Here is a 13,929-nt window from a genome sequence, read left to right on the forward strand (position 1 = left end):
TTAACTATCCTCCCCTCCTTCCATCTTGTCTACAGTCAACTGAACCTTCAGTGTCTACCATGGAACGAATGTTCTAACTCCTTAATTTCCAGAATCTTAACCGGTTCCTTTTTGCTGTATGTGCACTATATATGATGTAGCAAACTACTCTGAGCGGTGTGCAAATCCTCTGCAGGAGTACATGCATTGCATGAGATTGAGTGAAGCCATCTATTGACATCCTGTACTCAACAACAAATGATCCCACACTTGTATTTAAACGGAATTCCACATACTAGTAGTGAAACACTGCTCAGCTGGGGGTCACCGTGGGAAGGCACCAATTCACGTAGCCTGCAAAAAGACTGACCCTCCCCCCCCCCCCCCCCCCTCCCACACACACACACACACATGCACACAGACAAGTGTTCAATGGGTGTTCTATTAGATGAGATCAGCATTTCCCTTCTTGCTCTTTCCATCTTCATTGCCCATCATGCTTAGGGTGCTAATCTGTAGCTTATGCTTTGTAGCTAACATAATTTGTTTTGGAGGAGATGGAGGGAGCGGGAGAGGCCTTGAATATGACAGGCCCACCACATGCATTCATAGATGCTACTCGAACCTTCCCAAGATACAGGCACTTCGATACTAGTTACGTCATTCCAATTATCATAATTGTAAATCAGGTTTGGCTATTTCGTGCACGCGTTCAGGATTTTCGATAGTGGCACACAATTTAGGAAATTCCGATGTGGCTTGCCCCAACTCCAGTGTGGCGTGGGTATGTCAGTTAGTTTCAAGCAGAGCGATAATGATGAGAAAGCTGAAGTAGAGGCGCCTGTGGACAATGACAGTACGTGAAGGGTACATATTAGATCGTATATAGTGTAAACGCGTACTCATATTTAAACAATAAAAATGCTAGTTCTGATGCAGAATTGCTCTATTTATGTTCAAGTCACCAATGAAGATTGCAGCTTGTCTTAATCCAGGTGGGGAAGGTCAACCTTCCATTAAGACATCGCTAGGAATGAAGTAAGCAGACACCTGCCAATTAGCTCCTTTTCGTTTGACAATTATTATAAATACCATGGCATATTTTAAATGTTTTATCTCGGGCTAGATGGAATGCCCTTCCCACCACTCCCAGTACTGGCTGTCAAGTGCTGAACAGCTGGATAACACCAGCGACTGTAAGAACAAAGCCATTTGAGGGCATCGGTGTTAAACCTGCCCTCAGAGTAGGCTAGATCGATACTGGATGACGTACAGAAGAATGAAATATTGCCAGTTAATTGCAAGGTAGTTTGGGTCCCAGTCTGTGTGGTGCCTTAATTAAAGTACTTGCCTAGATTGTCTGGGGATCAAGTTGCACATGGTCTGAAATTTTTGAATTCAACTGTTTCGGTATGATTTTCAGAGGCTATTGGGCCTTCTTTCAGGTCCCCATAGAGAGTGCTACAGAGTAGAGAGTTCTAGTATAAGGAAAATTAGGAATTTTCAATTTGAAGGGATCATATAAACAATAAGTAGTGAAACAAGGGAGGTTGCCTGCACCTGCAGATATACTAGTGGACATTTAATCTCTATTTCAGTTTTATAGCTTGTCAGCCTTTTCTGAGAAGTAGGGATTAAACGTCCACTAGTATAGCTACAGATGTATATAGATAGCCTCCCATTTTTGTTTCCGTGATCCACACTCAAATAGACAATTCTTCTTGTATACCTTCTTTTCCTAACATGAATTTACAGATGATTTCTGTGAGTCTGTGTTGAAACCATTAAGCACTACCCACAAATCAACACCTATGTAATAGTGGAGAAGGAATGGGACATAAAGGAGGATGAAGGTAAGTCCATGATGCATGCATTGTAGCTGCTGTGGCAGGCAAAATGGGCCTAAACGACATTAAAGAGTGCAAGCCTGTAGCATTGAGTGACTTGAGGCATCAGTTAGTCAGTTAGTAGAAGATTCAGGTACAGAAATTCCAAAGGAGCTTCTTGGATTACTCTGGAGGCACGTTTGGGTTTGATTATACCTAACCAATACTGCCAAGCTGTCATGAAGGAAAAGAGGAGCTGAGGTTTAGGGTGATATTTTTTGGTAGGAAAGCCCAGACCTTCATGATGCCTATCACTAATACAGTGAAACTTGATGCCTTTATAATGTTCACTGTACCGATGTGACTTTCTTTATGTATCGCTGTTACTTTGATAATCCAACAATCTTATTCCTTGCTAATGTGACTTTGGTACCAATAATCATCAGATTATAGCATTTCTCTGTAGGAAGAAATCTTTGCTGACAGTTTCACTTCCAGGAGTACAGTACAAAGTGCGAGAGATTTTGTTTGCCAAAACCCTTGCTAGTTGTTTGTATAATATGTAATTGTTACGAAGTAGGTATCCTTAGTTGTGTCAATATGTTTACTGCCTGTGTTGTGTTCATCACAGAGTCCTCACTGGGGGTTTTCACAGTGGAGGATGTGGTTGAAGGAGTCGGGTTTGGTTGGTTCCAGTTTGCCATCACCATGTTTGCTGGAGCTACCTGGGTAAGGAGATCATGTGATAGTCATAAGTTTTTATATGCTGTGAGGACTCAGACCATCAGCATGAATTAAGACAGTTAATTATGGGAGAAAGGAGACATATCTTTCATCCTCTTTGGTTTGAGTCCTTCTCAGTATTGTCTGTTAGCTCAGCTGTCGAGTATTATATTGTGTGTATCACTCAGTATATATGGTGGGTGTTACTGTGTATCACTCAGTATATATGGTGGGTGTTACTGTGTGTACACGTACAGGTGGTTGAAGCCTGTGAGGTGATGATATTAGCCATTTTGTCATCAGCCGTCAAGTGTGAGTGGGACCTGGAGGACTTTGAAGAGGCAATGATTACCATGGTAACTGTGCAGTGTATTTGTTCCCCCTTCATATTGCAGTGTTGCATATATGTTTACTGTGTACACACAAACTTTACTGCTGTAAATTTGAATATTTGCTTTTCCTAATTATGTGGTCTGGTTTGTAGTATACATCGCAGATTGTGCATTAGATTTTTTTTGGAAATAGCCAATCAGACATGAGCATTTCATTCAAATCTCCTTCTCTTTGTCCCACATTTAATACATGGCTCTTTGTTGACTCACTTGTATAGTGACAGTCCAGTTTATAAGTATAGGAAAAATTTGGAAGTTTAGGAATCAAAGAAGAAAATAAAGTAGTGAAACAGGGGAATAGCAGCTAAAAGGCAGTGAAACAAGGGAGGTTGCCTATGCCTGCAGATATACTAGTGGACATTTAATCCCTAATTCAGCTATAACCATGACTGAATTTGGTATTAAATGTCCACTAGTATATCTGCAGGTATAGGCAATCTTCCTTGTTTCACTGCCTTTTAGCTATTCCCTTATTTCACTACTTTTTTTCTTTGATCCCTAATCCAACCTAAAACTCCTAATTTCCTTCTACTTGTTGTTTACTTTTTTAATTATGACAAATGAACCAGTGCATATCTTATTAAAGGAGAGAATGACACCACAGGAATACCATAAAAATAATTTTGCGTCAGAACTTGCATCCCAACAATCAATTTCGGAAAGGGAGGTGGCCACTGTGCTTTGTTTTCAGCTATGCTTTGCCCTTTACTCAGCGTTACAATTGAAGAACAATACAAGAAGCGTCTCTGCAGTCAATCCAGTTGCTATGAAAAATACGGGCGATAAGCATAATAGCCAACACAACCACAGGGAAGCCACAGCATGTCAGCTTATCTGATGTGTTTGATCTCACGTGTAGACTATGTAAAATGGTAGGAAACTTAGCTAGTGCTTCTTGTACGGTGGATGCTCTGGAAAGCTATTTTTGTGAAAATTTGGTATACTATCCTTTGAAATTGGTGAGCTATAAACACTCTGAATATTTAAAACTGACCTCAATACCGACAAATAGCCAATGCAATCACATTATGAGAGAAATTGTTTGTCTACCTTGATCTGTGTAGACATTACTGTGAAAATTTGTTACTTAATCTAATAAGACCACCTCGTTACAGTGACCATGTCAAGTGGGTCCTAAGGTGTAGTTCATGACTTCATTAACAAGACCACCTCAGCCTCATCCTGGCAAAGTGACACTGATTGTTGATTATATTTTACACTTGCTGTCTGTTTGTTGTAGGTAGTGTTCGTTGGTGTTCTACTTGGTGCTCCAGTATGGGGTGTGCTAGCAGACACATTTGGCAGAAAATGGGTAAGATCCTGATGTGTAGTACATGTACATATCATGTCATGAGAGTACAGCTAAAGTTGCCTTGATGTCAGTGTTATTGCACCACCAAACAGTGCACACTATGTTGTGATTAGAGGTGTACCGATAGGGAAATTTTGAACCGATCCGATATATACCGATATACTGAGTCTGAACACCGATACCGATCCGATATACCGATATAATAAAGTGTAGGTATCCATTTAGATTGGAGGAAACTAGGGAACTTTTAACATTTTATTTTCTTGCCATAAGTAAGCAGTTCAAAGTGCTAACAATCACTGACAATGCTTAATGTGGTGGTGTGGCCTCAATTAACAGTGAGGCACCCACAAAATATTTTAATGCATGCTCCCACCAAGAAGAGTCTACATTACTCTGTATTTCAATGGCATGTAAAGATGGCTGGTTGTTTCAAGCTGTTTATTCATCCCATGGTTGCTTTCTTATAGCTCTCCACTATGATCATTTGTTGTATGGGTGGTAAGTATTGTAACAACGAATGTTTGCCACACACGTATTTCTATGGCTTCTCATAGCGTAGTGCTTCTTTTCAAGTATATAGAAAACTACTACCGTATAGCGGAAAATATTGGCGGGAGAAATTTTTGGCGAATTGATCATTGGCAGAAATTGGCGAATAATATTTTGGCGAATGTATGACATTACTTTGCCTACGCAATTTTAATCTGACTGCGTAGGCGACGACGCTTACTACAGTTCAATGCCTCTCATTCGAATCGACGCGCTCTTATGCAAATAGCTAGCTCGAGAGCTAGCTGTAATTAAAACAGCATGCACTAGCTCGCTAAGTCACTGGGACGCGCGTGGCAAGCGAGGCGAGGGCACTGAGCTGAATCGCTTGAGCTGAATTGCCCATCTGCCTGAGCTATTAGTAGTCTAAAACCATACTGTATTCAATGGGATAGGAAGACTAACCACTCACCGCGCTGTAACAATATTCACCCACTAATGAACAGCGTCTACTACACTTTCAGTGTTTAGTAAAATGGCGAGTAAAATTTTGGCGAATCAATGCATGCTTGCCAAATTCGCCAAAATTTTCTCCCGCCAAAATTTTCCGCTATACGGTATTTCCCCAGCCATGTTAGCTGTATAACAGAGGGTATAATGTGGCAATACCATGGCAAAGACTTATCAGTTTTATATTGGTATATCGTATTGGTTTTGGTGGCTATATCGGGACCAATCTATATTGACAAAAATCTCCATATCAGCCACCAATACAATATGTATTGGTATATCGGTACACCCCTAGTTGTGATGTTATACTCTGACATTACAGGCGTACACGTTATGAGTACTGTGTTTTTGGTCCTTTTGTCCCACAAAATATAGCCTAATATGACTGAATTATTTAGTATTGAAACTTTATCTTCTTACTTTGTTGAATGGTGTAACCAAGAATTCATGTATGAACTTTTGGTGTGACATTTGTTGGAATTATAGTATTTGAGCCAAACTGTTTAACAATAAACCAGACATTATATAAAGCTGTTGTAATGCTGGAGACATCACTATGATGTCAAGCTACAAATGTTAATACTACTCTATAAATCATGTGATGGTCATGTGAGCACTAATTCATTGGAATATATACTGAATGTGTGCCAGTAGTCTCGTCCCCAGCCGCCCATGCATTTGATCATGTGAAGGTTGTCTGGTGATAATAGTTCAACTTCTTGGCCCAGGAAGTGTGCATTAATAAAGTATATACCTGAAAAACTAGCTTAGTAGTTGTCTAAAAGTCTTCTTCGCCGTTGATTATTGTTCTAAGTGGAATGCTAAGAAGGTTTTTGTACGTCAAGTTTTAATCAGCATTTATTAGATACTGCAGCGATTTTTTAAAGTAACACTCCTTTAGGCAGATGAAAAGTTTATTCGTTTGAATGTAAGCATGAATGACATTTGTAGCAATATTTCACCAGGGCCAAGAAAGTGGACCAAAGTCACCGGACGACCTTCGTGTGATCGGGCACGTGGGTGGCTGGGGACGAGACTAGTGTGGCAGTAGTTGAGGTAGTATAGTTATTTCAACACTGTAGTTAGCTATAGATAGACTCTGTTAATGGTGGGCACAAGACTAGGTAGCTATGTGATTGCTGGTGAATCACAGAAGCCTAATGTTTCATTCTGAACACATGCTACAATTATTTTGTAGATATTCTAATAATTTAGTGCACCTGGGACTTGTAATAGTAGATTCAACAATTGTTGCTGTGTCTCCAGTGCTACTAGAGTTAGAGTGTTATAGTCAATTTGAAGCTCAACTAATGAGTGCAGTCCGCTAAATATATCAGGCCTAGTTTTGTTGACTTTTTGTGTTCCTTCTCTGTAGGTGATGATGGCTGTTAACATTTACATATTTGCATTTGGATTATTGAGTGCATTTTCTCCAAATTATGGCTCCCTGTTGTTCTTACGAGGGATGGTTGGATTCGGTGTGGGAGGAGCTTTTGTAGGGTGAGCATGTCATGGTTGTTATGGTGACTTGAGTTTGGTTACAGGCCAACCTGCTGTGCTGAATTCCTACCATCACGTACCCGAGCAGCTGTAATGGTGCTGTTAGAGGTTTGTGTGTGTGTGTGTGTGTGTGTGTGTGTGTGTGTGTGTGTGTGTGTGTGTGTGTGTGTGTGTGTGTGTGTGTGTGTGTGTGTGTGTGTGTGTGTGTGTGTGTGTGTGTGTGTGTGTGTGTGTGTGTGTGTGTGTGTGCGCGTGTGTGTGTGTGTGTGTGTGCGCATGCGTGTATGTGCATGTGTGAGACAGCGTAGCCAAGTGACTAGAACATTAGCCCAGTAATTGAAAGGTTTCAGGTTTGATTTCCAGTTATGCCAATTTGATGTTGTTGTTCCTTGAGCAAAAAACTTTACTCACATTGCTCTAGTCTACCCAGCTGTTTAAATGGGGACCTGTTGGCCGGGTGCCAACTGGGGAAGCAGCCCACCCATCAATGTGTACCTGGTGTTTACTGGGAAAGCAAATGCCCAACTGATATTATCTCGCTTAGCGGTGTTGAGGTTGTTGTGAAACGGTTCCTCGACCTCTCTCTGTGAATCCTCCTACGGGTTACTAGTCCTACCCCAGGAGGATTTGCCTGCATAAGACTTAAGTGCACAGGTATCCCAGTGCTGGTTCGTTGTGTGGCAGTAGTTGTGTTTTGCACAGCTGCTGTAGGCTTGTAGGCTTTGCTTTGTGGGTGTGTGTGTGTGTGTGTGTGTGCGCATGTGTGAGTGTGTGGTCAGGCGACAATTTTTTTTTTGGGAGGGGGGTAGTGCTGAGGGGCAAGTGTGTGAGGGTATTCTATGACAGACAGACAGACTATTCCTTTGCAAGGTTATTGTTTAGTGTGATTGTTAACTGGTTAGTGAAGGTGTAGCCAAGTTGATTTTGTTGGTAACACAACTGGAGAATATATGTTATGTGTACATAATTGTAAAACTTCTTACAATGGAATAACTAAGAGTCATGCTTTCGAAATATGTACACATTGTGTGCAGTTTGTATAATTATACATGTATAAAGTGAGCTATAAAACTTCTGGCCCTCAGTGCTTTTAAAGTGGTGTGAGTTTCCAGCCAGTTTTTAGTATGGATGTTGTCATGACAATCTAAGGGGGGCAACAGAAGAGCTCCATCACTCTGTAGTACCTGAGTAGTGCACAGTTGGCCATTGTTGGGTACTTAGGCATGACCACGTCCACAGCAGCCAATATTTTGTTTTTATGAGTGCAGTGTGTTAGTAGTGTATGTCTGTAGTGTGTTTGACTGTTGTATTGTTGTATACAATTGTGCGGTATTCACATACTTTTAATACAGTTCTTCTGGGCATGTGGTTCCATGTTGGAGGCGGTACTAGCTCTGGTGATCATGACTAACGTGGACAATGATACTAACTGGAGATGGTTGCTAGGAGCATCAGCTGTTCCTGTTGGACTACTGAGCTTCATGTTTCCTGTAAGGATGACATCATATTCTATATGTATAGTAACACATTCATTAGATCAATAACTAGAGTAAAAAAACATCCTTAGTCGGGATACAATGACTTTGTGCGTTTAGTCCAAAATAGTTTGGCTCAACAATATTTACTGCTGACACAGAAAGCTTGCACTTATGAAATCTTACCAATATAACTCTTAAGGTACACATAACTCTGTGTACAAATTTATCGTATAAAGGTTACATACGCTGTGCATGTTCCAACAATCTTGGAACAAATGTTTTGTAGTGTATGCCAATATATAAGTACGTAGGTTAACAAACATTGATCTGAAGAATGAAATGACCTTGAAGGTGACATGTAAGTGATATAGAGGAAGGTCAAGAAATGTACATGGAGTGTATAGGATGATGCTAGGAATGCAATGAGTGAGATGAATCTCGCAAATCATTCTCTGACATTGTGTACATACGACTACGGATACTGGGGCATTATCTACAGTTAGTATTAATGATCTGACACCCTGAGAAATCTTCCACAATCCATTGAAAAAAGGGAATTCTCAGTTATCCAAGCACCTTTGTTTCTGTATTTAACCAAAAGTGTTTGGATAAGCGTATGAATTTGTTCAGGTAACTGAAGCCCATCGATTTATACACAAAGCTCTGCTCTAATAAAACATACATAGATTGCATACTAACGGTGAAACATTCTAATTGAACAATCAGTCAGTTTTGCTGTTTGGTTAACCATGGTGTTCAGGATCCATTGTTTCAAACTTTTAATGTTATTGATGTTCCAGCTTCATTGTGTCATCCTGTTCTTCCTGTTCTAGTTAATGTTGGAGTCCCCTCGGTACCTGTTGCAGAAGGGAGATGTTGTGAAGGCCACTAGAGTTCTTGCTCGTGTATCAGCGTGGGGCAAGCGAGAGTTACCCCCAGGAAGGCTTGTCACTCAGGATGAGAAGGAAAACATCTTGAAACGGGCAAAAGATAATCCAGCTATCAACACCAGTTACATAGTATCAGATGAGATCATTTGTTCAGAAGATAGTACCACTAAACCACAATCTTATGGCACAATTAGTAGTGAAAGTGGAACTGCTGAAGCTACATCAGAAACATCAGAACAATCTCCATTACTACATTCCAGAACAAAGGTGTATAACTCAAGTTCACTGTGATATTAAGATTTGCTTACTGCATCTGCTTGTTGCAGGAAAGAAAAGGAATATGTGAAAGAATTAGAGTATACTTCCAATGGGTTTCTCTACTATTCAGAGATGGGTGGTGGAAGACTACACTGTTGCTATGGTTCATGTGGTGAGTGTTGTGCACTCAGGTGATTAAGTAGTAGGATAATTTAAACATTTATTGCATAGTGCAAGAGACCACAAGTCACGTATGATTTCAAGTTGTATAGTTCCCACATTTTTAACGTTGTGTGCCATCAAGTACACAAATCCATATATGGGTGCTGGCCACCATCTTCTGAACTTCTTTGGGAGAAATAAATTGTGGGAAAGCATGGCATCTCGTAATGAACACAATGTAGGATGTAAAATAGGTTTGGATATTAGCATGACGTTGGGTGCTCTGCTACAGTACTTGTGTAATAAACCAAGTTCTATTGTCAACAGTAGAATTTATAGATCATTGTTATAATTGGTACCTTTTATGGCCAGTTATATTATCTCGGCTTGAGCTAACTTAATAAACATCAGAAACTGCTCCGTATTTAATTAAAGTGTTACTGCGCAACTTTGAGATGCTTATAACAAGCGGAGAGTAGAGATTGTTGAAATATCACTTCATAGCAGGAACTGATCAAGTGTCATGCAGTAGTTGTATCACTAGTCAGTATTTAGTCATGTAGTGCAAAACAGTTGGGAGTGACTGATGATCCCTCGTTAGTTTGGTTGTGTGCTCACATTTGGTTTTGTGTGCTTACATCTGTTTGTATTTGTGTTTAGTACAAGTACATAAAGTGAGAAGTGCTGTTATGTGAGTTTGTGATATCATTTATAACTGTATTGATGATTGTGGCTTATACACTAGTGTTGTTGAAGGTCACAATTTCACTAGCTTGTCAGCCACAGACAGTAAACTGGTGTTGCCGAGGTGTTCGGAGTGAGACCATCCTGCAATCTTGCGATCACATCCAGACATGTATTAGTTGTATATGCAGACAATACACTGTAAATTATACTGTGAGAGGTCCACTGATAATGCTGTGAAACCTGCTGTCTTATTTGTTCATTTTTGGGCCAACTCTAAACTAGTCTACATAATAATCCTCAATTGTGTCATATCTACCAGTATGTATGCAAAGCAACCACCACCTGCTTACTGTAAGGTCAACATTATATAGTGACCTTATTAAGCATTAGATAGGTCTCAAATAACTTTGGAGTTACCAGTGACCTAGGCACATTACATGTACTTTGTACATAAATGGGGATTTTCTAGTTTGACTGGTATTATACGGTACAGTGACTGAAATAGATAGAATTCACTTTTACGCTGGGTGGTTTACCACTTTAGGGCCACAGCAGAGATTTTATACTACGGAGCTATCCTATTAACTACTGAACTGTTTGAGAATGATGAACATTGTGGTGAGTATTAGACTGTATAGTTTTTGATTGTGGGTTTGGTGTAGGACTAACGGAGGATGATAATGACACATCATGTGATCGACTAACTGAGTCTGATTATGTTGACATTATATGGACCACTACAGCTGAGGTGCCAGGTAGGAGCTCCAATAACATGTCCTTCTTGGAGTACGCTACAAATTTATAAATTTAGAACATGGACACTTAGAATGTTAAGCTCTATGGAGATGCATAGAATTATATTTTCCTTAACATATGTATGTACAGTGGAACCTGTCTAAGTGGGTCAAAATTTTTTAGCCTTAATATACAAGTAGTTGCATTACAGTGGAACCTGTCAATGTGGACACTTGAAAATGAGTACAGGACACCTAAGACAGGGTCCATTGTATAATTGAGTCTTACAAGATTCATAATATGTTTTACAGGTCTACTACTAATAATGTTACTACTGTATCTGATGGGTAGGAAATATGCCATGGCATTGGAGTTGGTCTTTTGTGCTTGTTTCTTTGCTCTACTCTTCGTTTGTGCAGGAAAGTGAGTTATATGAGATGCAAATGGGTGTACAATAGCTGATAAAGTGTTTACTTACAGGACTGTTCTGACATTGTTCCTGTTTGCCATCAGAGCATTTGCCACTGGCTACTTTCAGGCTGTCTACTTGTATACCCCTGAGGTGTGGGTAGAGTGGTGTACTGTGTGTTCTAATCAACTTGTCGTGCGCCCCGTTCTGGTTTCATTCCATTCTGGCTTTTAGCACAACCTGTGTTTTAATGTATCATCAGTTAGTGACTTAATTGCTGTTTACTTTCCTAATAATACAAATGTGATACAGCTAGTGATTGTTCTAGTAGAGTGTATATTGTACATGTTGACTGCATTCTTATTGACCTTCTAGTACAGTGGAACCTGTGTTACGGTCACCTGGATTAAGCAGTCAACCTTTGCATAATGGCCGTCCCAAGTATTTTCCCATACAAATGTATGCATTGTGGTCTGCATGAAGTGGTCACCTGTCTAACGTATATAACAGCCAACCAAGAATTCGCCCATGAATCACTGTATACATAACTTCATCCTTCGTATAGCAGTCGCTACCTTTTATGGTGGCTTGTTAAGCCAATTGTTTGGCACCAGGCACTGTTTCATGTAATGCACAATTATCACACTTCCTGCCTTTCAATGAATGCTGTACAATCTATCAGGCTTCATTGCTTAAACGTATCCAATGGATCTTATTCGCAATGATGTCACGGCCATAAAATGGTGGCAATAGTTGTGGGACTTTAGTAAAATTTGTATGGACATCTATGGGAAGAACGATCATATCTCAGCTAAGGTGATATCGAGCTCTAACCCTCAGGTATGGCTATAAGACATTACAATAAATATGCAGAAACAATTTTCAGGTGGTTTTCAAACTAACGCTAGACTGTTGTTCATTCTGTTACCTTATAACCATACCTGCAGGTTAGAGTTCAATATCTTCTATCTTGGCTGAGATATCATCGTTCAAATATTTTCCTCCCATAGTTGTCCATACAAATTTTATGAAAGTCCCACAACTATTGTGGCCATTTTTATGCGTTTTATGTCATTGCGGATAAGGTCCACAGTTATAGCCAAAATTCATAACAAGCTCACCTTGCCTTTTCTGTACTAAAAATTACAGTTGACGCGAGCCTCTTAATAATAATTACTCATTTATAATGGTCATAGTCACTAAAATGCTGTTGACCACCTTATGCAGGTTTTCTCTAACAGCCACCCGTATATAAAGGCCAGATGTATTTGGTCCCAAGGTGACCATTATAGACAGGTTCCATTGTAGTATGGCCAGAGACCAAATCCAAATGGTCTTCTATATAAGCACCTTATAGACATTTCTTTTCTCATCTCCATATCAATAGGTTTATCCTACAATGATGAGAGGTTTTGGTATGTCATTGTGTTCATCAGTCAGTCGTATTGGTGCCATGATTGCTCCTTTCATACCTCAAGTGAGACACCATAATATGGTATGTGACATCTCACCTGATCCTTTTTATCCTGCAGACAATTCTTCCAGCTGATGAAAATGTTGCAATTGGTATCTATGTGTGTCTGTCAGTGGTTACCATGGTAGCTGCTGTTCTGTTACCAATAGAAACTAAAGGACGAGCAATGAGAGTGAGTTACTGTATTAACTGAATACAGTTCAGTAGACTAATATCACAAGATGAAAGAGGACATAACAATGTTTTTGTGTAAACTTTTCAGGATATGATAGGACGATGTGGTTTAGTTCATTATATTGGTATATAGCTAGTTAAACTTTGGTAATGTTTCATGTGATAACCAGCAGCTGTCATAATTCTTATTATACATGTTCATATGTACTTCCATGTAGGATACTGGGATGAGATGAACTGTACCCTCATGTGTTCAGATGGCAATTCAGCTTCGGTGGCAAGCAATAACCCTCAGTTTATTTTTGAATACATTGCTATAGTTGTGTGGTCACATACATTGACAGGTAGCTACTCCATGCTAAATGCAGAATATTTTTGTGACTTCTTGTAATGTATAGTGACAAGCAACAAGGGGGTGTCACGTAGGTACACACTGTAGGTAAATCTGCGACCGCGGTCAAGGTCTTGACCGGCCGAAATTTCGCTTTGACCTGGGACTAAGAGCCTTTTTCGACCTTTGACCGGTGACTTAGCGACGATATTTCAGCACTTTTCGATTGTGGGATGAAAGCTTTTACCCTTTTCAAAGTACTTGCTTAAGACAGGAATGATTCCGTAACACGGAATTAGTGCACAATAGTATACAGAGATGTTGCAAAACCACTAGCTACGCGGTGATTGTGGTGATTGTTTGCAGTGATTGTGGTGAAAACAGTGATTGATTGTAGTGAATGCTGTCACTGGGGTGATTGTAGTGAAGGTGGTGATTGCAGTGGATACGGTGATTGTAGTGACTGAGGTGATTGCAATCAGCGGCGGAGGAAGTAGTTGATATGAGGGGGGGCTGAGCTGACCCAGACTTATTTCTATAGTTTGGTAAGGTGAGACCAAAAAAAAAAAAAAAAAGGTCACAACCAACTGACAAGAG

The 13,929-nt window shown here is 40.0% G+C and overlaps 1 protein-coding gene across 2 annotated transcripts; it reads left to right on the forward strand.

The window, feature by feature from the left end:
* Positions 1-680: 680 nt before the first annotated feature.
* Positions 681-13,392, forward strand: LOC136245360 (synaptic vesicle 2-related protein-like). 2 transcript variants are annotated; one of them, XM_066036841.1, is made up of 16 exons: positions 681-835; positions 2,437-2,534; positions 2,786-2,884; positions 4,161-4,232; positions 6,610-6,734; positions 6,779-6,842; positions 8,087-8,224; positions 9,046-9,369; positions 9,429-9,532; positions 10,754-10,827; positions 10,872-10,964; positions 11,256-11,367; positions 11,425-11,506; positions 12,741-12,830; positions 12,886-12,999; positions 13,220-13,392. In XM_066036841.1, exons 1-16 carry the CDS (start codon positions 766-768, stop codon positions 13,235-13,237), a joined length of 1,677 nt encoding a protein of 558 aa, XP_065892913.1. In that variant the 5' UTR covers positions 681-765; the 3' UTR covers positions 13,238-13,392. The 2 variants fall into 2 exon arrangements, 1 of the variants encoding a protein (XP_065892913.1); XR_010695809.1 differs by lacking the exon at positions 13,220-13,392 and having other exon boundaries at positions 11,412-11,506; positions 12,886-12,935.
* The last annotated feature ends 537 nt before the right edge of the window (positions 13,393-13,929 follow it).

Source organism: Dysidea avara, chromosome 15 (assembly GCF_963678975.1).
Source record: "Dysidea avara chromosome 15, odDysAvar1.4, whole genome shotgun sequence".
NCBI lineage: Eukaryota > Metazoa > Porifera > Demospongiae > Dictyoceratida > Dysideidae > Dysidea > Dysidea avara.